At 36.4% G+C, this 26,172-nt stretch overlaps 1 protein-coding gene across 3 annotated transcripts in view; it reads left to right on the top strand.

The window, feature by feature from the left end:
- Positions 1–26,172, top strand: part of Kcnt2 (potassium sodium-activated channel subfamily T member 2) — a 377,298-nt gene that overhangs the window by 242,229 nt on the left and 108,897 nt on the right. For all 3 annotated transcript variants that reach the window (XM_055624693.1, XM_055624692.1, XM_055624691.1), the window contains exon 14: positions 8,341–8,449. In XM_055624693.1, the coding sequence (XP_055480668.1) occupies positions 8,341–8,449 (109 nt within the window). The remainder of the gene's footprint in view (positions 1–8,340; positions 8,450–26,172) is intronic.

The raw sequence follows: 26,172 nt of genomic DNA, 5'->3' as shown, positions 1-26,172 counted from the left end.
ATATAAATGAATAAATACCATATTTGCCTTTGGGTCTGGATTATCCACTGAAGGTATTTTTTTTTATAATTCCAGATGATTTCATGATTTCTGTTTAAAGGATAAGTGATACTTCATTGTGTAAATGTAACACATTTTCTTTATCCATTACTCTAACTTGGGGCATCTAGATTGTTTCCAATACCTGGCTATTATATTAAAGTAAGAGTGAACAAAGCTGAACAAATATCTATGTGGTAGTGCAGTGTCCTTTGGGTATATGTCCAAGAGTGCTATAGGTGAATATTGTGTAGATCAATTCCCCTTCCTGAGGTACCACAGCATTAATTTCCATAAAGGCTCTACAAGTTTGGAGTCCTACCAGCACTGCATGAATGTTTCCCTGTCTCCAGATCCTTGCCACATGACACATCACATGTCTTATTGATCCTAACATTTCCTGCCTGCTGTAAAATGAAATCTCAAAGCAGTATTGATTTACAATTCCCTGATGACTAAGGATGCTTAACACTTATTCAAGTCTTTCCTGGCCATTTTAAATCCTCTTGATAATTCTTCTATTTAGATCTGTACCCCATTTTTATTTGAGGTTTTTTTCTGTATATCGAGTTTTTTGTATTCATTTGAATTTGGATTTTAGCCCACTACTTTATGAATAGTTGTTACAAATCATTTCCCATTCTGTAGGCTGCCACTAGGAATGATGGTGTCCATTGCCATACAAAACTTTTCAGTTTCATGAGGTCCTTTTTATTAATTGTTTATCTTAGTGACTGCGTTAATGGTGATCTGTTCAGAAAATGCCCTGTGTCATTGAGTTAAGGTTATTCTCCTCTTTTCTTCTACCAGGGTGAGTGTATCTGGTTTTAAGCTGAAGTCTTTGTTCCATTTTGAGTTGAGTTTTATACAGGATGAACCATCTGGCTCTCTTTGCATAGAGAGAGTAAGGTTGGGTTACAGATATATCTTCATAAGAGGGAAACAAAGTTGATAGTTTTGAATGGATTGGGTGGTTCTGAAACAGAAAGATCAAATGGAGAGGGTTAGGGAAGAGGTGATGAGAGAGAGAATATTGTGATAGCTCAAAACAATGGCAATTTGAGGGATACTATGGAGACTTAATGTAATAAAAAATTTCCTAAAAAGTATACATATATGAAGGTGATCTAAATGAAATAGACAAATAATGGGAGATATGGAGGATAAAGAGCCTCAACTGGACATTTCTGTTCACCAAATAAAGCTTTCAGGACTGAGATGGATTATATATAATTGAGATGGCAGAAGGAATCCCACGTGAACTCCCAAGCAACCCATGCTGTTCCCAAACTGTAGGTTACCCTCTACAAACTATTGACCAGGCCCCGCTGCTGAAGACACCACTTACACAACTCATTGAAAAGGGTCAAGTTAAAAAAAATAAAAAATAAATAAATAAAAAAAGAAAAGGGTCAAGTTGAACTTGTGCCTACATAGACCCCTACATCTTAGTGTCTTTGGTACAGGAAGGTACTTTGCAAGCTACCAAAACAGCAACATAAACACCAAACCAGCTACAAACCCTTTGATCTGCAATGATATCCTACAAAATATATGCTGGTACAACAGTAGCAAAAAGCTTGTGGTGGAAGACAAAAAATATCTGAATTAACTCAAGTCCCACCACAAGAGATGGAACCTATAACAAACACTGTCTGGGTAACCAAGAATCTCAGAGCTAGATTGCTTAAGGGCCTACGGTAAAACCAAATACTACTGTTAGAAATATTTTATATTTACGGTTGTAAGCCTAGCCTTTAACGGCTGAGCCATCTCTCAAGTTACCAACACAATTCTTTATAGACCTTGAAAGAACAATTTTCAACTTCACGTGAAAAAACAAAAAAAAAAATCCAGAATTGCCAAAATGATCATGTACAACAACAGATCTTCTGGAGGTATCTCCATCCCTGATCTCAAGCTTTAGGACAGAGTAATTGAAATAAAGACTGCATGGTACAGGCATAGAAACAGAATGGTGGCTCAATGGAATCAAATAGAAGGCACAGAAATAAACCCACACACTGAGGGATACTTGATTTTTGACAAAGAAACCAAAACCATACAATAGAAAAAAAAGACAGCATCTTTAACAAATGGTACTGGTCTAACTGGACGTCTACATGTAGAAAAATGCAAATAGATCCATATTTATCACCCTGCACAAAACTAGCATGCAAGTGGATCAAAGACCTCATCATAAAACCAGACACACTAAATGTGTTAGAAGAAAAAGTGGGAAAGAGCCTTGAACTCATCGGCACAGGAGTCAACATCCTGAACAGAACACCAACAGCAGAGGCTCTAGGAGCAACAATCAATAAATGGTACTTCATGAAACTGAAAAGCTTCTGTAAAGCAAAGGACACTGTCATCAGAACAAAACGACTGCTTACAGATTGAGAAAAGATCTTCACCAACCCTAAATCTGACAGAGGACTAATATCCAGAATGTATAAAGAACTCAAGAAGTTAAAAAGCAGCAAAACAAGTAATCCAATTAAAAAATGGGGTAGAGAGCTAAACCGAGAATTCTCTGTACAGGAACATCAAATGGCAGAGAAACTCTTAAAGAAATGTTCAATGTCCTTAGTCATCAGAGAAATGCAAATCAAAAAGACCCTGAGATTTCACCTTACACCCATCAGAATAGCTAAAATAAAGAACTCAAGTGACAACACATGCTGAAGAGGATGTGGAGAAAGGAGAACCCTCCTCCATTCCTGGTGGGAATGTAAACTTGTACAACCACTTTGGAAATCAATATGATGCTTTCTCAGACAATTAGAAATAATGCTTCCTCAAGATACAGCTATACTACTCTTAGGAATATACCCAACATATACTCAAGTATACAACAAAGGACATTTGCTCAACCATGTTTGTAGCAACTTTATTCATAATAGCCAGAAGCTAGAAACAAATCAGATGTCCATCAATGGAGGAATGGATACAGAAATTGTTGTACATTTACACAATGGAATACTGCTTAGCAACTAAAAACAAGAAAATCATGAAATTTGCAGGAAAATGGTGAGATCTAGAAAAGATCATCCTGAGTGAAGTATCCCAGAAGCAGAAAGATACACATGGTATATAATCACTTGTAAGTGGATATTAGACATATAATATAGGATAAACCTTCTAAAATCTATACACCTAAAGAAGCTAAGCAAGAAGGAGGACTCTGGGTAAGATGAACAATCTTCAGTCAGATAGGCAAATGGGATGGACATCAGAACAGGAAGAAAACAGAGAACAGGACAGGAGTCTACGACAGAGGGCCTCTGAAAGACTCTACCTAATAGGGTATCAAAGCAGATGTTGAGACTCATAGCCAAACTTTGGGCAGAGTGCAGTTAATCTTATGAAAGAAAGGGAAGATAAAAAGACCTGGGTTGGGGGACTGGAGCTCCACAAGGAGACCAACAGAACCTAGAAATCTGGGCCCAGGGTCTTTTCTGAGACTGGTACTAAGGACCATGCTTGATAACCTAGAACTCCTGCACAGATGTAGCCCATGGCAGCTCAGTGTCCAAGTGGGTTCCCTATTAAGGGAAACAGGGACTGTCTCTGACATGAACTTAGTGGCTGTCTCTTTCATCACCTCCCCCTGATTGGTGAGCAGCCTTACCAGGCCACAGAGGAAGATGATTCAGCCAGTCCTGATGAGACCTGATAAGCTAGGATCAGAGGGGAAGGGAGGGGAACCTCTCTTATCAATGGACTTGGAGAGGGGCATGGAAGGTGATGAGGGTGGGAGTGAGATAGGAAGGGAATAAGGGAAGGGGCTACATTTGGGATACAAAGTGAATAAACTGTAATTAATATTTAAAAAAATAAAAAAGAAATATTTTATAGGGGCTTAAAATGATTCCTAATGACACTGTGCCATATTAACAAATTAGTGCCTTGCTCAGCCATCATAAGAGAATCTTCCTTCTGCAACAAATGGGCACAATAAGTTCTCACCTTCAGACATTACCAAGACAGTGAGAGACCTTGGAACACTCACCCCTAAATAGGATGTGTCCATCAAATCCCTCCCTTTGTTGCTTAGGAAACTGAGGAACAAGAGGAGGAAAGAGTATGGGAGCCAGGGGGAATGGAGGACACCAAGGAAGCAAAGCCCTCTAAATCAAGATCAATACCCATGAACTCACAGAGACGGATGCAGCACACACAGATCATGCATGTGTCTGCTCCTGGTGGGAGCCTAGAGCTGAAAGGAGAAGTTGACACATGCCCCACCCCAAACTTGAAAGCAGTTTGTCAATATCCAAGTGATCAACACTTGCAAATTAAAGTGTATTCTTCCAAAAAAAGTTTCCCTGGAGGAAATAAACTACTCTAAAGTATAAGTTACATTCCCAGCAGTAAGTAAATGGCTAACTGAGAAAACAAACAAACAAACAAACAAACAAAAAACCTCAAATGTATCTTTGGAGAGTCCTTGTCTCATAATATCATGTCAGAACTATTCCTGTTCAAAAAAATTCTTAGTATTTTATTTATATACTTTGTTTTCTTTCTTTTTGCCTGGAGGTCCTTTTTATATATATTATGGCTTGCTGTTTAATGTATTTATGGGATTCTTGAGTGTGTGAACAAGTGGGTGTCTGATTCTTCTGCCTTCTTTTGGGCTCTTTTCCTTCTGTGGATTTGTTTTGCTCTATTCCACTGTGTTGGGTTTGGTTTTATCTTATTTTATTTTATTCCTTAGATGGATATTTGTTTTCTAAGGAGAGAAAGGGATTCTGTGGATCAGGATGGAAGGGGAAATGAGGAGGAACTGGAAGGAGTAGAGAAAGGAGAAATTGTATTCAAGATGTATCATATGAGAAATATATTTTGAATAAGAAGAAAAATGTTTTTATTTAGACAAGGTCCATTATTTAGCCCTGCTGTCCTGGAGTTCACAGTGACTCTTCTACCTCTGCTTCTCAAGTGCTGGTATTAAAGTCATACACCACAACACTGTTCTCATTTAAAGGTGGGGAAATACAAACTGCCATAAAATTGTTTGGTGTTAGTCCCTGTACTGAACTGCCATGAAATAATTAAATGTCTTAATTTTTCAGTTAATTTTAAGTATCCCCACATCTAACATAGAAATAAAGGTGTTCGAGAACAGGTTGTTCCCTACTTCTTTTCTACAGTGACCAGCAGATTCAACATGCTGTCATTTTAAAAGCCTGAAAAGGAACACTGAATCCTGCTACTTGACCCTTGGGGATTTGAGGGTGTCCAAACCTATACTGTGGCCACAAATGCCCAGGGACAATGACTTAGGATGTAGAACCAACAATCTGACTGTCGGACATTGGTAAATGAGGGTCAGAGAGTGGACTGATAGAGTGCTGTCAGTGTCTTTTGTTTGTTTTTTTGTTTGTTTGTTTAATTTAATTTTCATTTTTGGGGTAGTGAAGTTCAATTCCTTGACTTTGAACACATTAGGCAAAAACTACTATTTAACTTTCTCTATACACATCTTAGCTAATTTAATTGAAGTTACAGCTTTGTGGTTAGTATTTCAGTATCTTGACATTGAGGATGTATTTAGACTTTAAAGAGGAGGTCTATGGACAGCGCCAATTTTACTTTACATGTTGCGCTTTGTGGGTTGAGTTTTCACACTTTGTCATTCCTGATAATCAATATTATTATCTAATTGGATCTTCTATTTTTACCCTTTACCTGTTTCTACCATCCACAGAGATTAAAGAGATCTTTTCTCATAAAAGTTCATGTCACTTTTTATCTGACATGGACTTCACAAGAAATATATGCTTTATTCACCCAAAATACTGATTTTAATTATGTCTTATATTATTATCATTATTATTTTATTGTGTGGGTTTACCCATTTTTTAGAAGACATCCATGAGATGTGCCTATGTATGAAGGTTTAAGGATAACATTGTGGAGTCTATTCTCTCATTCTATCTTTAAGTAGGTTCTAGGATCAACCTGAAGTTTTCAGGCTTTCTTTGTTGAACCATGAGCACTGTATTCAGTAAGCCATCTCACTAACCTTTCATGCCTTTTTGTACAATAAGTAATTTTAACACTTCTTTTAATGAAAAAGTACAGGTAAACATACATAATAATGAAGCATGAGTTGTTCCATTGAAGCAAAATAAGTAAGAAAAAACAATATAAAGAGGAATGCTTGCATCAATTACCGTACCAGAAATTGGTGGATAATAAATAATAATAAATAATGTTTGAATAATCTTAAAGTAATAATAGTGAGTGACATGCTCAGCCAAATATAATACAGTACATTTTAATTTACATGTAGTATTTTCCATAGATAATTCAGCATATAATGCTGAAGTTACAGAACATGCTTACTTGCTTACTGTTTATGTATGGATATTAAAGGCAAATGTACTTTAAGCCTGAAGGTCTGATGGGTGCTGCAAAGCCTCTTTCTGACGAAGAGTCATGTAAGGATTCTAATACATAGCTATAATAAAGAATAGCACAGCCATACAATTACCTCACAGCCGTTTCCTCCAAATTTCTGATAAGTGTTGGAAAAAGAAAGCCCACAATATGTCACTTTTAACTATTGAAGAAAAAACATGCTGAGATATTTCCATAGCATCACCTGTGCACTTCATTTTCAAGTTCTTCTATTTAAAGAAATATGTTTTATGTCTCTTAGTAAACATTAATAACCGCATGTGGTAGTGCATATGGTAATTGAACTTCCAAGTTTTCTTTTATAGTTTGGATTTTTAAAAAGTCCTGTCTTAATTATGAAATATATATATATATATATATATATATATATATATATATATACATTTTTCTCAGATCATATGTTGCAAGTGTTAGTTTGAAATCATGGTCCTATATGCATTGCTAAGATGTGAGCCTAAACCAACTGCATTCTGCCTTTAACAGCTTTGCTGCCATTCTCTCACAGATTAGACATGCACATTCAAAAATTATTTTGAGAAATATTGAGAGGGTGGTTTAAATACACTGTTCTTTTGCAAAAATTCTATACAGATCTCAACATTCAAATTGGAGATAGAATCTGCTCTCTTTTTGCAAAGCATTAAAAATCATTGCTGTGTATTTTTAAAGCCTTCCTCAACTACCATTTCAAAGGAGTGATAACTTAAAAGGGGAGGAGATGGAAAAAGAAAGCAGCTAAAGGGAGTGAAAAGGGATACAGAAAAGATTATTAGGAGATACTTCATATTTTTTAGACTAAATCATGACTAGTATAACTTTCTTACATACCTTCTAGAAAAGAGAAATAAAAGCAAAATTTACACAAGATTTAAAAATTGAGCACAGCATTTATGCTCAAGCACGTCAACGGAAAGTCACCTGAGTAACATTTGCAGCAGGACAGTTGCTGCGCCATTTCTGAATGGTCACTCACTGTTTTCTCTGCTTATATTGCCTGGCGTTTATAATTTCTTCTTTTACAGTTTTTAAACTCACTAACAACTTTAATCCTCTTTTTTTTCTTTAGCTAAATTTGTTGTTTCCTGTCCCAGAATGTATATAGTTCTTAGAACTTTACTAGGCTTTCAATTTCTAAAACCAATGCTATATACTTGGCACAGTGTTGGCTGCTTATAGATTAACAGTAGTTTATTTCCTCTTGTAAAACCATGGTCTGCGTAGAAAACCAAATAACTGTCATATTAGGCCATCATCCCCGAATGGTAACAAGATGCTTAGGCTAAGCAGCTGTGTTCCCTAAAGATGTGGCTGGCATTTGTCCTCTGTCTTCTTTTCTAGCACTCTTTTTCTTTTATGTCACTGAGTTTTAGGTGCCACTTGCTATGGTTCCTTGCTGGACCCTCTCCACTTTTGAGTTTAGGAACTTTAGTTGACTTACAGTACACTTTCTGTTTCAATCCATCTTGATATTAATTTATAAGATTGTTAGCGTGGCTCTGAGAGCAAAAAACTTCTTACTTTGTTAGCCAAATCGAATACCACATGTTTTCATGATGTCAAAGAGTAATGCTTGTGGCTGTGTTTTTAGAGAATCAGTACTATTGTATTTGTAGTACTGAATAATAGCATCTAATAGGGAATTTACAAACCATCTGATACGTTTTACAGAGTGCATCTCAAGCCAGCTACTGCTTTCCTTTCAGAGAAAAGGATAGCACTGGGGATAGCATTGCTCCTGTTAAAATGACTCTAAAATGACTGTGTCCATACTGAGGCTTTTGCAGTTTCATTCATTGTTTTATTTTTCATATTTAAATATATTACTTTCAAAGGTAAATTATTCTAATTTACCTATTTTATTTTAAACAGATCATGTTGTTTGTGAAGAAGAGTTTAAATACGCCATGTTAGCTTTAAACTGTATATGCCCAGCAACATCTACACTCATAACACTACTGGTTCATACCTCTAGAGGGCAGTAAGTATATTTTTTCTTAAGATAATTTAATTGGTAGTTGTGTGATTTAGAGCTGTAGTAAGCCAAGATATACAAGTAGATATGTGCCTACCTTTGATTTTGTTTACTTTCTCTACATTTGAAAGATATAAACTTCTTAAGAAGGCCAAGATAGTTTTGATCTTACTGGTTATTGTTCTTATACATTAAAATGATATATTTTTTATGATCTACATTCTAAGTTTCAACATCATTTCCATGATTAATACTTTCACAGCAAATAAAAGTTTACCAAATGGGTTTTTATCAGTAGTAATATTTTAAATAAATTTTATTGTTAAAGTTATTTTTATGAAAGTGTGTTCTGTTTTTCCCTTATCCCAGATATCATGTAAATAATTGAGACTCTATTATATTGTTTGTTTATCAAGCTTCCCCGTACAATAACTGAGCAATAAGAGTAATAGATTAACCTCTATTCTTTATTACTCTATTATTAACCTTCTAAGCTCTCTCCCAACATAAATCCCAGAGATACTTGCACTTTGGAGCTTTCTCTGCTCAGCAGAATCTCTCCTGATGTCTCCTGGACTTCTAACCATGGCTGAATCCCATACTTCCTTTCTCTAACTCCTCTTCCCTGGAGGTTAGGAAATCCAGTACATTCTCTCCCATGCCCAGTGATTGGCTGTAAACTGGTTTATTGGTACATCAGTGGACATTTGGGAGCAGTACTTACACAACTTTGAGACAGTAAATTCTCAGAACGAGTATTGTAACCAGATATGGGGGGGGGTACAGAAATCAGCTTTTGAATTACACAATAACTTTATGTCTACACTTTATGCTAAAAATTAATGTATATAATTGACCTCAAAGTTGTGCTTTTCTGGTTTTTTATAGTTATATGTAATGGAGTAAACCTTATTATGTGCATTTCAAAGTACATGGGGGAGGGCGATATCATTAGAACATTTTGATATTCTTTTGCATATTGCTATTATTTCAGATATGGGAAATCTGTTTTGATTTGAACAATGACAGAAAATTTGAGGAGAAATATTGCTTTAATTTTAGAGCACAAATGCTGTGCTGCAATGTGTATTACTTCATGTTACTGACTTGATAATCTAATTAGATTCTACTGTGTGCTTTTGGTCAAGGTGGTTTTTTTGGGGGGGGGGTATTGTTTTTTCCATAAGTTAAATGGTTGCTATTTAAGTGACCTACCAAACCAAATAGGTTAATGATGAGTAAAGATATTTCTGAGAATTTATGGTAAATAAGAGTCACTAATATAAAAACAGTAAATGTCCAGTGGCATTTTAAAGTAGACTTCACTATCTTTTCTCTAATTACTTTTCCATTCTGCTATGATGATAAAGATCCCCCGGAGCAATTTTCACAACTTCCTAAAAGAATTATTTCTATTCTGTACAGTCACATGTGTTTAGTCTCCACAATGGAAGAAGGTAAAGAAGGCCTGAGTGAAATAGTTTGTTGTCAAGAAGTAGTTGGTAGTTTGATCAAATTTAAAAAACAGGAAAATCATTTAAACGATAATTAATTGAATAGAGAAATAATGAAGTGTATCCATTATTTTCTGTATTAGCTTGTCACTGAGTTTTACAACTATAATGCTGAAAATTTAGTCCAACTTTACTGATGTTCATAAAGAGTAAAATTCACTGACATCATTTAACGGCTGTAATAAGTGATAAAGTGCACTTATCTTGTGCAGCTTCTGTTACGTATTGTTGTTTTGAGGCAACACTTTACAATGTACCTGACAGTATAGCCCAATGAATTTTTGCTTATTAAAAAACATTTATCACATAACTAATTATTTCCATTCAATAAGGAGAACTGTAAAATTCTTTCTTACTGTGTAAAATTCAACCATAAATTTCTTTATAGAATCACCACTGAGTTTTAATTTTCAGGCCAGGGAGTTCACTGAGATGATTAACGTTTAGCATTTGGTTATAGTCATATTATCTGTAGTCAACAACTTTTTAAATTAGAGATACTGTACAGAAACTTAACTATTGGTTAACAATTTCCCTGCACCCTTTCAGCCCTGACCAGCCACTAACCTACTCCTGTTTATGCTGGTTTTTCAGTTCTAGCCCCTTCAGTGGGCCCTGTATTGCTGGCCTGGCTCCGTCACATAGAGTCACATTTCCAAAGCCCATCTACACTGTGACACCAATGACTGGTGTGCTTAAATCCGATGTTGTCCCCACACAGGAGAGACCACCTTTTGTTTTCTCACATAACACAGGGTCAGCATACAGGCTGCTTCCAACACTGTGACAGATGCTGGAGTTGCCGCTATGTGTTGCTTTCATTCATGTGGGATTTCAAATCTAAGAGTAGAAGTGCTAGATCATATGGCCACTGTGTTTATCATTTACTCGACGCTGTCAGAATATTTATAAATAGCGTATGGTATTTTGAGTTTTACTAGCAATGTATCAGGGCTCCAGTTTCATCACAGTTTCTTCAGTACTTTGTCTTCCCTTTTGCTTCCAGCTATTATAGGTGGGTGTGAAGATGCCTCACTGTGTCTTTAGCTTGCATTTACTCATGGATAATTATGTTGCATACAATAATTTTATGTGCTTTCAACATGTAATAAAATATAATTACATATATCCTTGAAGAAAGACTGTGCGTAATGGACAATTACTATAGAAAAATTACTATAGGAGAAAAATATTCAATATATATATATAATATTCAATATATCTATATATATAATAGAAAAATCTTGAAATATTGACTTAAAAATATTGACTTAGAAATGCTTAGAAATATTGACTACATGCCTTTAATTTGTGAGCATGGTGTGTGTGTGTGTGTGTGTGTGTGTGTGTGTGTGTGTGTATGTGTGTGTTTGTATGCATAAAAATGTACATTTGGAGGTCAGAGGAAAACTCATGCCTGTCAGTTCTCTCCTCCCATCATATGGTTACTAGGTATTCAACTAGGGTTTTCAGGCTTAGCAGCACTGACTAGCATCCACAAAGCCATCTTACTACACCCCCTATGGCTTATACTTTACTGAATATTATTAATTCATATGTTCAAAAGAAATGGCAGCACTGATATCATGAGAGTACATATTACTCTGTATTTTATGAGTATACATGTATCAAAGTAGATATAAAATTATCAAACGCAATCTAAAAAATCCTGCATGAAGCAAATATCTTTTCAGGAGAAATAAAATTCCATAATCAAGGAAGTTTGAGAAATACTAGGTTAAAAGTTTGTTTTTAATTGCTATTCTTGTCTGTTTACGTAAAGCAATTTTGGTTTGCCAAAAAAAAAGTTCAAAAATTAGCATAAGCAGTTCCACATACTATTTTCAGTGCTTTAAGTAATTAATATTTATACTTCTTTTTAGTTACAGTGTACTTCTCAAGTGAGGGCTTAGCATTAGTACAATTCTATCATCCAGGTTATCTGCCCTATTTGAGTTGTATATTAAGATTATTTTACTGGTCTTTTGTTCTACAAAATATACTGTCATATATTATATAAGTACAGCTTACTTATTCCCAGCCTTTTCTAATATGTGACACTTCCTATGAGTGAAATTGGAGCCAGTATAATCACTTGTTTTTTATGAACACATGAAAAAGATAGACAGCTGTATAGATGTGCAGCTATATATGTCTGTTACAATATACTACGTGAAATTTTCCACAGTGTTTCAAGAGAGCCTAGTAGCAATGACTTCCTGCTAGGAACAACTATAGCTTGTTTCTTATATATTGTTCTGAAGTAAAGGGAATGGAATATCAATTAAGGACCGGTGTAGGAAAAACAGGACCTGGACCGAGAAACTCTGAGGGCGGAAACAAGGACTTGCGTGGTGTAATGGGTCAAGAAAATGGTGCAAGGTCCAAACTAAATGTCTCCTAATGGAGCTAAAATGTAGGCAACAAAAAAGTATTTTAAATTGTGAAATAAAGCAAATACCAAGAATTTACACTGATATATTAAAAACTTAAGGAAGAAAATTTACATCATTATTTCTAAAAGATTCCGATATTAAGTATAAAAGAATAAAAATATGAAGCTAACCTCAGGAAAATATCATGTGAATATTGTCCTTTTACCAATGTGTGCTAATAGAAGTGGGTGAAAATTAGAGGAGAAACAGAACAACAGTGTTTTTCACATGACTCTCCCAGATCTTTATTAGCTAGCTGCCCCCATTTAAAACTTATAATTTTACAGGAGAAACCTGACAAACACACCTTAAGCAAGCAATTATTTCAAACATCACCAATAAAAAGATCTCAGACATATCATGGCCCCTCACAGGATTCACAAAGATCCAGCTTAGTTTCTTAGGTTTTTTTGTTTGTTTGTTTGTTTGTTTGTTTCTGCAAACACTTTTTTCCCTTATGAATAGAGAGGAGAAAAAAATCTACATAGAAAGCATGCATACTGATGGACTGCAAAATGTCACAGTAGTGAAAGAAGCAAACACTGATGATTTTATATTCAACCATTTTATACAGGTTAATTTGGAAAAATTTTAAATACTTGTAATGCTCTGTGTTGACTGGGGGAGTTCGCTCAGTGAAATATTTCAGAAAATATTTATTTGGAGAAAACACACACCAAGGCAAAAGTGAAGCAAACGATGCTTGCTATGCCCTGCTTTGGGGAGTCTCTGTGCTATGCTGGGCAGAATCTACCATCCCCTGTGCATATTACCCAAGCACCCACACATTCGCTATGTTTAAACACCCATGAGAAAAAAAAAGGAAAACCCAGTGTTTTGTCTCCAGGAAAAGGCCCAAGGAAACCCACCAGGGAGTGAAGAAAAGGAGGGGAATGCAGAAAATGAGTGAGAGGCTTTATATTTTCCTGAGCTTGGTGCAGAGAGCCCAGGGAATCAGCTGCCGTGTGGGTGGAACACAAAGTTTCTCAAAAGTAATAGGGATTATAATTACCATCCTGACTGCCAGAAAGGAAAGGAAGAAAAGGGTGGGAGAGCATGCTCAAAGGAACTATCTTTAGCTCCATAGGAAGGTTCACACTCCAAACTGTGACAGAAGACTATATTTTCCAATCTGGAAAACCTAGTTCAGTGTTTAGAATAGAGTACCAGTGACAGTGTGGGGTACTATGACTTAACTTTAAAGTCTCTCTCTCTCTCTCACACACACACACAAGTTCATACAAATGTACATACACACACACACACACACACACACACACACACATCCTAAATTTTGAATATGTTTGGTTTCAGTGTATCTGCTAATTTAAATCAATATATATATACATATATATTTAAGCTGAACTTTATCTGCTAGAAATGTAGCTAAGCTGCTGGAGAGTTTGCTTAGCATTCAGGGACCCCTGCGCTCTATCCACAGCACCACATTTAAAACAAACTGTCACCATATTGGTGCGCATCTGCAATCCCAACGTTCCTATGAGAGAGGTAAGAGGAAGTTCAAGGTCATCTTTGGCTACGTAACAACTTTGAAGCTAGTGTTGGCACTATGAGACCTTGCCTCAAAATAAAAACGTGATACAGCTTAAAAAAAAAATTATCTCATGCTCTCATCCCACCCGTATATTTTGGTGTGTTTTTCCATGGCTTCTCTCACATATCTTTTAATGCCTTTGCTTCACATCACTCCCAGTATGCCAAACTTCAGCTGCAACATAGTGAGGAAATAAACCTTTCCTTTATAATTTTAATTTTTATTAATTACAGTTTATTCACTTTGTATCCCCCTGGAGTTCCCTCGCTCCTTCCCTCCCAATCCACCCTCCTTCCTCCTTCTCCACCCATTTCTCTCCCCAAGTCCACTGATAGGGGAGGTCCTCCTCTCCTTCCTTCTGATCTTAGTCTATCAGGTCTCATCAGGAGTGGCTGCATTTTTCTTCCACTGAGGCCTGGTAAGGCTGCTCCCCCTTTAGGGGGAGGTGATCAAAGAGCAGGCCAATCAGTTCATGTCAGAGACAGACCCTGTTCCCATTACTATGGAACTCACTTGGACACTGAACTGTCATGGGCTACATCTGTGCAGGGGTTCTAGATTATCTCCATGAATGTTCCTTGGTTGGAGTATCAGTTTCAGAAAAGACCGCTGGGCCCAGATTTTTTGGATGTGTTGCTCTCCTTTTGGAGCTCCTGTCCTCTCCAAGTCTTACTGTCTCCCCCTTCTTTCTTAAAATTCCCTGCACTCCACCCAAAGTTTGGCTATAAATCTCAGCATCTGCTCTGATACACTGCAGGGTAGAGCCTTTCAGAGGCCCTCTGTGGTAGGCTCCTGTCCTGTGTTCTGTTTTCTCTCCCTTCTGATGTCCAACCTCTTTGCCTTTTTTAATGGGGATTGAGCATCTTAGCCACAGTCCTCTTCCTTGATTAGTTTCTTTAGGTGTATAGATTTTAGTAGGTTTATCCTATATTATCTATCCAATATCCACTTATTTCTGCTTCTGGGATACCTCACTCAGGATGATCTTTTCCAGAGGTTAAGAGCACTGACTGCTCTTCCAAAGGTCCTGAGCTCAATTCCCTCCCAGCAAGTTTAAACCTATCTAATGATCACAACTGGCTACTTAATAGCCACTGCTCCACTTTGGCTCTGTGTACAGCTGCAGTAGAATGTCGCTTTCCCGTATGTGACAGAAGCTCAGTGGCTAACACTTATTCTTAGGACTCCGTTCTCTACTAACTATCCCACTGAACTTGATAATGGCTGAACTTGTTAATGGCCTAAAGGGGCTCCTTTCGCTTATTCAGTTCTGACAGGCTGTTTGTTAGATTCCCTTAAGTGACTTTTAGGCTGTAAATATAAGCTCATTGATAGATCCAGGAAAAGTACATAGATAATGCTGGTGTCAAGCTTACTCTCTCTCTCTTTTTCCCTCTCTCCCCCATGTCATCTTTGTGTGTGTGTGTGTGTGTGTGTGTGTGTGTGTGTGTATTTCAACTGCTATAATAACAAGAATATTTAATAAAAAATAATACAACAGACTGGGGAACTTAAGCAGAAGAAATTCATTTTCTCACAGTTCTTCAAGCCAGGAGGCCTATATCAGTGTTCTGTCTCCTCGATTGCCTTTTGTGAGCTCCTCAGATGGTGGGTCCTAAATGAGCCCACACCTCTGCTGTTTTTTCTGTGCCCACATTTCACCTTCTTTTAGGAACACATGTCAACTTGGATCAGGCCTCATTGCCGCAATCCCAATGTAATGAAAACACCTCCCTAGAGACTTGATTGCCAAATGCAGCCTCGTCCTGAGCTTGGACATGTGGATACAGAGAGGGCAGTTTGGCTTCTAACATGGTCAGAAGGGAGGAGTCGGGTGGTTTCTGTTGGATCCTGTCCACAAGCTGTTCTTGTTTTCCACTGTGTATTCAATCCAGACACTTCCACAGAAATGTGTTTCTGTGATCCCAAAAGTTAGGAAGCAAAATATTTAGTTTGTGCCTGGTGGTCCTTTATCCATTTTGTTCATAACATAAATAAGTAACCAGTTGTGTTGGTGTACAGCTGCAATCCAGATGCCTGAAGGCATTGTCTGGATTATCTGAAACTCAAAGCAATATTCCATGTTATAGGGAGTGCTAACTAAAACCTGGACTACAAAAGGCTCTGGTCTCAAAACAAACAAATAAGAGCAACTGCAACAAGAGCTTCAAAAGTGGAGCTGACTGGAGTAAAGGGAAATGTGCTCTTTAACCATCCCGAAACTTTTCTTTTATGTGAGCTGATGCATATTGAGAGTTTGCACAGAATGGCTTTTTATTTTAAGTCCCAACATGTCCATGTGCTTACGTGGAAGCGTCTCCTAAGTAACTAATAACACATTTTGAGAAGTTTGTGGAGAGCCTTACGGTCGTCTTGTTTGGCGAGTCTCTAATAGCGAAGCATTCATGATCAAATGAGACTGAAGCACTTCCATTTTATGTCTTTAAGGCTGTCTGTGCATGAGTCCTGGTTTATTTTTACACCTTTATCTCCCATGCTTCTCTTGTGTATAGCACTTTCTTCAAATAACATAGCCTAAATATACTTTGTAGTTTCCGCCTTCTGTATATTTTTAAAACGTGGTTCCTTTGCCTTAAATTCACTGCTCCCTTCCTAAAAATTTTGTTATATCAAAGGTTCTTTCTCCTTATGGATATGTCTAAACTTACCAATTTGATGATATTCATCCTTTTTATAAACTTGCAATGAATCTTTTTTATATTTGACCAATATATATGCAGTATGCCCTTTGTGCACAGGTATTTTTGTTCCTGTCTTCTTGATTATGAAATAATTCACACTGAAGGTTATGTCTTACATTTTTTATAATTCTGGAAAGTTCTTTTTTACAATATAGATGTTCAATAACTATTAATTGAATAATTGAAGTAAATGATATGCTAAATATGTTTTTGAAGCCTCTCTTTACAAGCATTTTATGAACCTTATGTATTTAACTTTTCTCCTTTTGCGATTATGTTGAAAACAATAAAGAAATAATTAAACATAATGTTTCCAGACCAAAGTAGTAAAAGAAGTGACAGTTTTCCTTGAGGTTTTGAGAAGCGAAAAGTAAGTAATAGCAACATTTCGAGGAAAGTACTTACCAGAATATTTTAGAAAGTGACACAATACGACAGTCTTGCCTTCATGATGCTCTGGTAATAAAGACTCCTATAAAAGGAGAGCAATAACCTGGCTCTGTAGGAAGAACGAAGGATCATTCCTCTTCTTCACTGCTTCACCACTCAGGCATTACTTTGCTATTATTTTACTAGAAATGTATTACTGGAAAAAAGTAAGACGACAAGATTTTTCTTAATACAGTTTTGTTTTTTGGTGCGTGTATATGACTGATCATCTATCTATCTATCTATCTATCTATCTATCTATCTATCTATCTATCTTCTATCTCTCTTCCTCTGTGTTTGGAGAGGGCAAAAATCAATGTCAGGTGTCTTCTTCTAGGCTTCTATATCTCTTATGTTTTATACTTTATGTCTTTTAATTCAATTTTAAAGTGTTTTACATGGAAAATTAAATGATTGTCATCCCCAAATTAAACACACTCATTTATCAAATGATTATAAGTGTTAAGTGTTTTTTACCTGAAATTGTAAAAATTAAAATATTTAATTAATTTAATTAATCATATAACTATTTTCATATTTTTTTTACAAGGACCCATTATTCATGCCAATAGTTGGGATGTATCAGATTGCTCTGAATTTGAATCAGCTTTGAACCATAAAAGGAAGTTCCCTAAGTATAATGAGAGACTATATATAATGAGAGACTAAGGGAAAAGAATTATAATTTACTTAAATGTGTTTAACAAACAGTGAGTTATGGATCTGAAATCAAGACGATGTTTTGTAAATTGTTCTTTTTACTTCCTACTAGAGGATGAATGTTGAGGGCATCCCACGTAAGGAGGAGGACAGTGATTCTGGACTCTCCCAAATTTTCATTAATTTCTACGTATGTGCTAAGAACAGTCATACCTTTTCTGTTTGTTTTTTTCTTTTGCTTTGAGATAAGATCTCTCACTGAACCCAGAGCTCTCTGGCCAAAAGTAGCAGGCCCTTTAGGCCCTGGGATCCGCCTTTCTCCCTCAGCATTGGGTTAGCTGTGTTAACTGAGTCCTAGGCACCACAACTCCATCCTCATGCACTCAGAGCAAGTACTTTACCCACTGAGACATTTCCCACTCCTAAAATATATTCAAAGAACTGCCTGAAGTATATTTTCTGTAGAGTAATTTCGAGTTAGGCCTTGGTTCTCGGTAGTGAGAACACTTGGGACTCTTGGGAATCTTTCCACTAAGTAGACCCCTTGCATTAGTTTCAATGTGAGCAGAGACCAGCCATTTTAAAGATGCTCTTACAGAGAAATGGACTTCTTACTCACACAATGTCTAACATTCAAAATGTTAAGTCTGACTTTTAATTTGTGGAGTGACACCTTATTGGAAGGAGTCCTGCTACTATATTCATCTAGGACAGTGACTTCTACTTGAATGCGGATGATGCATGGAAAGAGCCTTGACTTGGAGTTTTTATAGACATGGTTAAAATTTTAAAAATAATTAAAGACTAATGACAATTAAAAGAAAGTCGTATATATATATTATGAATATATGCATATATACATATATGAAATAAAGTATTATGATAAATGTAAACAAAAATACATTAAAATGTTTTAGTGTTGCTTCAAAAATAAAGACATTTCAGTATTAGTGTAAAAAAATTCTAAGGAATTATAAAGCCATGTGAATGGATGTTCAAATTTATAAAATGCTGTGGATATTTTTTAATTTTTAGATTTTAATTTTTAGAATATTTAATGAAAATTTTTGATGATATGATTTATAGAAGCTGATTTTTTACAATAATTTTTAGAGAAAAGGATCTTTTATTTTTTATATTAGTTATAGTTTATTAACTTTGTATCCAAGCTATAGCCTCCTCCCTTATTCCCTCCCAATCCCACCCTCCTTCCCTTATTTCCTCCCTGCCTGTCTCTAAGTACACTGATAGGGGAAGTTCTCCTCCCCTTCCATCTGGGAGGAGGTCAAAGAGCCAACCATTGAGTTCATGTTGGAAATAGTCCGTGTTACCCTAACTAGGGAACCCACTTGGATACTGAGCTGCCATGGGCTACATCTGAGAAGGGGTTCTAATTTATATCCGTGCATGGTCCTTGGTTGGGGAAACAGTCTCAAGAAAGAGCTCCGTGCCCAGATATTTTTGGTCCTTGTGGAGCTCCTGTCCTCTCCAGGTCATACTAACTCCCCCTTCTTTCATATGATTCCATGCACTCTGCTGAAGGTTTAGTTTTGAGTCTCAGCATCTCCTTTGATACACTGCTAGGTAGAGTCTTTCAGAGGCCCTCTGTGGTAGGCTCCTGTCCTGTTACTTGTTTTCTCCTACTTCCAGTGTCCATCCCATTTGTCTTTCTATGTGAAGATTAATCATCTTACCCTGGGTCCTCTTTCTTGTTTATCTTCTTTAAGTGTACAGATTTTAGTATGTTTATCCTATCATATAGGTCTAGTTCCCACTTATAAGTGAGTATATACTGTGTGTGTCTTTCTTCTTCTGAGATATCTCACTCAGGATGATCTGAGAAAAGGATTTTTACAAATAAGTCCTGAAATTCAAAATATTTCAAAATAAATATAATTATTACTATTAGAAAGATTAAAAAGAAAAACATGTAGAAAAGAGTTAATGAGTGAAGGCTTATTGTTAATATTTATTGTTGCTCTTATTGTTAATATTTTCTGAAATATTTTATATTATAAACACTAATGTCTTTGCTGAGTATTCCAAATACATGTGCAGAGACAAAATGCATGAGGATGTGAATATTTGCACAGACGATCAACCTGAGAGAGCTAGTAAGTTTCAGAACACATTCCTGAAAGATAAGATTAAAATATTAAAGGTATGAATTTTTAAGACCAGAAGAAAAATGAAAAATATTTAAAATGACATGGTCTGGGCAAATGCAAATTATAAGTGGTAGAAATCTCTCCTCACTAGAGAAAGAACACTGTAAAGTTTACGAATTTTTTATTGTAAAAAATATTATATTCTTGATGGATAAAAATTCTTAGGAAAATATCACATAATCTTTCTCCTGTAGGAGTCTAGACTTAAATACACATTGGGATTTCAATAGCGGCAAACTAGCTGGAAGAAACTGATAATTAGGAAAGTAAGGAAGCTAAAAAATATCTGAATTAATAGACACTGTAATAATCTAATTACCCATAGAACAAATCTGTAAATAATTCTTTGTTGGCTACTAAAGGAAAACAATTATTTTATTTTAAGCTGTGTCCTTTGATTCTATATCAACTGTTTACAGTCTAAAGATCAGACTTTGCTTTTTTTAAAATTCACTTAACTTCTTTGTGGATGAAAGAGATACAGAAACTATAAAGTAGTTTCTGGAATAATGTCTTTGGAAATTTTCCTTTTATTTCATATCTCATAAAGATAGTGTTCTGATTTGTGGGCAGCGAGATGTAGCACAGACTCTCTACACTGATAAGCTTTTGAGGGTCTTGCGAATTAAATTCAGGGCCTCCTTGATCCTAGGCAAGCACTCTACAGCTGAACCAGCCCTTTACAAGCGGGGTTGGAATGTGCAGCAAATTTCTCCCAATAGACTTATTTTTATCAATAAATTTATGGTAAGATGATCTTGCAAAATAAAGAACAAGTTCAATGACAACAAGAGGAAGGTACCAAAGCTTCCCCAGTTAGAAATATTTTTTAAAGGGCAAAAAGAATAAGCATATTATTGAACTCAAATAGCAACAATAGAAACTTCCGCGATTCCTTCATTCCCTTGTGCATTATTAATTGCTGTTGAATGTAGTTTTCCTGGAGAATCCACTGTGATGTGCTAATTTGAAGGTCCAGACACAGCAGTGGAGCGTGCTACAGTCCAGGAAGCCCTTGAACAGAAGCTGAACTGTTGGTATGTTGTAAGAGCACATCTGTGCTCTGGGACAGCAAACACTAAGCTCACGTTGACTCCACATGTATGTTAATTCTGAAGAACAGATCTAAAATATGAGAGTATGAGGAAAACGATGTTTGGGAGCTGATAGTGCAGTTTCACTAGGAATTTTTTCACTAGATATTTTTTTTTCCTGAAAGTTCTAAAACTGTATAAAATTTTCTACCCAAATATCAGTATTTAGTCTTTGTCAAATTTCCCCAGTAATTAACAGGAATTATGTGAGTGTCTCAGCAGGCTCACACTGAAATGCCGTGAGAGAAATCTACTTTAATATCGGTGAATTTTGGCCAACCTATCCATTGTTCACATTCAACTTTGGATCACTTTAACTCCTTACTGAGTGCGATCCATTCCTTTCATGATGTGTTTTGTAAAGTTCACTGTCAGTCATGTGAGAAAATCAGGTTGCATAGCCTTTTCTATTCCCTTCAGTCTCAACAATTGTATTGCCTATGCAGTTAATACTGGACAGGTTTTCAGTTCCATCTAGTGGTAGAAAATCAACTCTCATTTTCTACATTGTCTCTGTTACTTCTTAAGTCCTAGAACTCAGATTTCAGCTTTGTTATCTGATAATGTAAAAAGCTGAAATCCGGCTATGAAGTAGAAAGAAGTGCATAAACGCCTTCTAGTATAATGAGCTGCCTGATCGTGTTTTGTTAGGTCTCCCCCCCCATTCTAGAGAGAACACCATACACATAGTCAAGCAACACTGCCGACGAGTGCTATGTAACACTAGTCCTATTCCCTACTCGCCTCAGAGAGGACACTGGGGGATAGGCCAAGGAAAGAATGCTACCAAAGTCCAATAGCTTAAAAAAATAACTTTTTTTTTTTTGGAGTTATAGAATTGTGTGTGAGGGCTTATTTATAGAAGGAGAAATGTCTCAGAGACAGCTGTATGACCCACAGCTCTGAAGCAGGGGTGACAGCTCACAACTGGCACCACTGACTGTCCAGCACAGACTGCAAGAAGCCCAGTAGGCTAGAGTGTGTCACTTAGATGCCATATTTGGCCTGAGTTTTCCAGGATATGGGCTTTGTTTTCTTTCTTTTTTTTTTTTTTCTTTTTCATGGCTTGGCTGATTTCAGAGTATTGATTCTCTGAACAGTTATCACGGTTTATTACATATCCTGAGGGGCAGGAGGCTCTTGTCAGCTTCAGGGACTTTTGGCAACCTTTGGGTTGTTCACTTCCTGTCTCAAGGAGATTTCTTCAAGATGAAATGCCCATCCTGCTTCCCTCTAAGATGAAGGTTCATCTCCGAGGAACTTGCTAGAAAACAACCAGGAAAAAGGAATGTGCCCAAAGATTTAACAACTATTTGTGTTGTAATCATATTGTTTAGGAATGTCATGTGCCCCGTTCAGCCCACATATTATCATTATGAGTAAAGTAATAAAGGCTACCATTTGTCATGATTATATTTAGATAACAATTATTGAAATATGGATACTTGTTGAATGGTGGTAGTAAAGTCAAAGTTGCAATACCATATTTTTACTTTGAAATAAAGTAAAAATTTCATTGACTCCAAATTAATGTAGCTCAAATGTGTCTGAAGAAAATTATCTTTTGTATAAAGTAGCTAGAACCAAGATGATAGTAAATCAGAACAGTACAGAGTTAACTAAAGTTAACTGATATGAACTAGATTTAAACATTTGGTTCCTTGTGTATGACTTTGGAAAGTCTACCTTTAATCAATATAGTTAGTATTAATAAATATATTCATTTTCTTTATAAAAGAACACCAATAAATATTATTTCATTTATATAAATATGAACTTATATGACTTCTTTTCCTCTGACAAAATTTTCAATTGCATGTTAAATTTATATTAGTTATTAAAACAGATTACTAAATCAAGGATACATTATAAAAATTCATTTTTTATTGATGTGAAAATAATTTGACTGCATAATACTAAAATTGGATAGCAGGAAGTCGGTTGACAGCCTGTGTGAAACTTGATGAGCCTGCTATTGTGTCTTGTGTTTAATTATATAATTTATGGGCAAAGTGAACAGAGCTTGCTAAAAAAAGTGATATTACTGTCATATTTATTTAAAACAATAAAAGCAGTATTGTAAAAGAGGTAGATCCTCATGACTACATTTTCCAACTTTAAATTTAATGTTCCATGCACAACAGTTGCTCATAGCTTTCCTCAATATCACAACATCCACCAGGTTAAAAATGCTTGTTAATTTGTTAATATAAGTCATTATCCATCAGGGAAATGCAAATCAAAATGACCCTGAGATTTCACCTTATACCCATCAGAATGGTCAAGATGAAAAACTCAAGGGACAACACATGCTGGAGAGGCTGTGAAGAAAGGGGAACCCTCCTCCACTGCTGGTGGGAATCTAAACTTTTACAACCACTCCGGAAATCAATGTGGCGCTTTTTCAGACAACTAGGAATAGTGCTTCCTCAAGATCCAGCCATAGCACTCCTAGGCATATATCCAAAAGAGGCTCAAGTACACAATAAGGACATTTGCTCAACCATGTTGTAGCAGATTTATTTGCAATAGCCAGAAGCTGGAAACAGCCCAGATGCTCCTCAACTGAAGAATGGATGCAGAAATTGTGGTACATCTACTCAATGGAATATTACTCAACATTGAAAAGTAAGGATATCATGAAATTTGCAGGTAAATGGTAGGAGCTGGAAAGGATCACCCTGAGTGAGCTGTCCCAGAAGCAGAAATATACACACAGTATATACTCACTCATATAGACATATAACATAGGATAAACCTACTAAAATCTGTATATCTAAAGAAACTAATCAAGAGGGAGGACCCTGGCTAAAATGCTCAATCCACATCCCGAAAGGCAAACAGGAAGGACATCAAAGAAGAAAACAGGAAACAAGCTAGAAACCCGCCACGAAGGGCCTCTGAAAGGCTCTGCCCTGCAGACTATCAAAGCAGATGCTGAGACTTATGGCCAACTGTTGGGCAGTGTGCATGGAATCTTATGGAAGAAGTGGGAAACAGTAAGATCTAAAGAGGACAGGAACTCCACAAGGAGAGCAACAGAACCAGAAATTTGAACACAGGGGTCTTCCCAGAGACTCATACTACAAGTACCATGCATGGATATAACCTAGAACCCCTGCACAGATGTAGCCCATGGCAGTTCAGTGTCCAAGTGGGTTACATAGTAATGGGAAGAGGGACTGCCTCTGACATAATCTGATTGGCCTGTTCTTTGATCACCTCCTCCTGAGGGTGGGGAACAGCCTTACCAGGCCACAGAAGATGACAATGCAGCCACTCCTGATGAGATCTGATAGACTAAGATCAGAAGGAAGGAGAGGAGGACCTCCGTTTTCAGTGGACTTGGAGAGGGGCATGTGTGAAGAAGGAGATGGGAGGGTAGGATCGGGAGGGGAGGAGAGAGGGGCTTATGGGGGGGATACAAAGTGAATAAAGTGTAATTAATAAAAATTAAAAAAAGAGGAAAAAAGTAACTGTGAGTTGAATGAGGTTTTAGTCTTTTTTAAAAATGTGAAAGGAACTCCACAAGGAGAGCAACAGAACCAAAAAATCTGGGCACAGCAGCCTTTTCTGAGACTGACACTCCAAACAAGGAACATTCATGGAGATAATCTAGAATTCCTGCACAGATGTAGTCCATGGAAGTTCAGTATCCAAGTGGGTTCCATTGTAATAGGAACAGGGACTGTCTCTGACATGAACTGATTGGCCTGTTCATTAATTATCTCCCCCTGAGGGGGAAGCAGAATTACCAGGCCACAGAAGAAGACAATGCAGCCACTCCTGATGAGACCTAATTGACTAGGATCAGAAGGAAGAAAAAGAAGACCTCCCCTATCAGTGGATTTGGGGAGGGGCATGCATGCAGAGAGTGGAGGAAGGGAGGGATTGGGACAGGAGGAGAGAGAGAACCACAGGGGGGATACAAAGTGAATAAAGTGTAATTAATAAAGAAAAAATGTGAATATATTGAATAATTCAGTACAATTTTGACACAGAGACAAGGATGCTATATTAAAAGCCTTAAAGATGTTATATTTGGAACAGGAAACTCCATTGAACTATTGATATTTTCACATGAAAAGATTTGGTGATGAGAAAAAATTAAGAATCAAAACTAAATTAGGTTCTTTTACTGTGGTCACCTTATCTGAATTGTGTGTGTGTGTGTGGTGTACTCTTAAATTTATAAACACAACAAGCTCAGTCCATACGTAACTTTTATCTATTATTTCAGGGTTTCAGAGTTGCCCTCTTAGTTTTGGTCAATTAATTTGAGTATTTTTCCCCTGATGAAGACTATTTCCTGTGCTTTAGGACTCCTTAGTTGATTGTGGTTTTTTGTCTATATCTGAGGTCCCGTAAGTTTCCACCCTTCCATGTTAACATGGAAAGTTTCAAAGGTCTTGTTGTTATCTTTGTTTAGGTCTGACTAATGCAGCCATGTTGACCTAGACGACATGGGCTTAGCTTCTCTAACTTTTCTGTCCATTAACAAGATATAGAAGAACAAGATATTTGCTGTTAGACAGCTACTTCTTCACCAAGTTTTAATCTCTACATTGTATCTAGATAAATTGATTATCACCTCTCTAGCTCAGACTCATATTCAAACATTGTTTCATGCCGATGAGTATTACAAGTGAACTTTTCACTGAAAAATAGGAAAAAAAACCCAATAGTCTCATTCAAAATATCCTCAAAGAAAATAAAAATACTCAGGAATAAATCAAACCAAGGAGATTAAAGACCTCTACAGTGAAAAAATTAAATATCTAAGAAAAAAGATATAAATATACTAGAAAATGGAAAGATATATCATGCTCATGAATTACTAGAATTTATATTGTGAAAATGACCATTCTTCTCAAATCCATTTATAGATCCCATGCAGTTATCCACCTCAATTTTCACAGAAATAGAAAAAAAATCCTAGACTTTGTGTGGAATTACAAAACACCAGAGAAAGACAAATCAATACAGAGAAAAAAATATATATAATGTTGGAGGAATTACCATTAAGACCTCAGAAACATTACAGAGCCACTAAGAGAAACAACGTGGTACTGGCAAGATGAAGGAGAACAAGAATAAGAATAAGAATAAGAATAAGAATAAGAATAAGAAGAAGAAGAAGAAGAAGAAGAAGAAGAAGAAGAAGAAGAAGAA

Source organism: Psammomys obesus, unplaced genomic scaffold (assembly GCF_907164565.1).
Source record: "Psammomys obesus unplaced genomic scaffold, mPsaObe1.curated_primary_1811, whole genome shotgun sequence".
NCBI lineage: Eukaryota > Metazoa > Chordata > Mammalia > Rodentia > Muridae > Psammomys > Psammomys obesus.
Note: the sequence above shows the minus strand (reverse complement) of the source record. Positions and strands in the feature narration are given on the sequence as shown.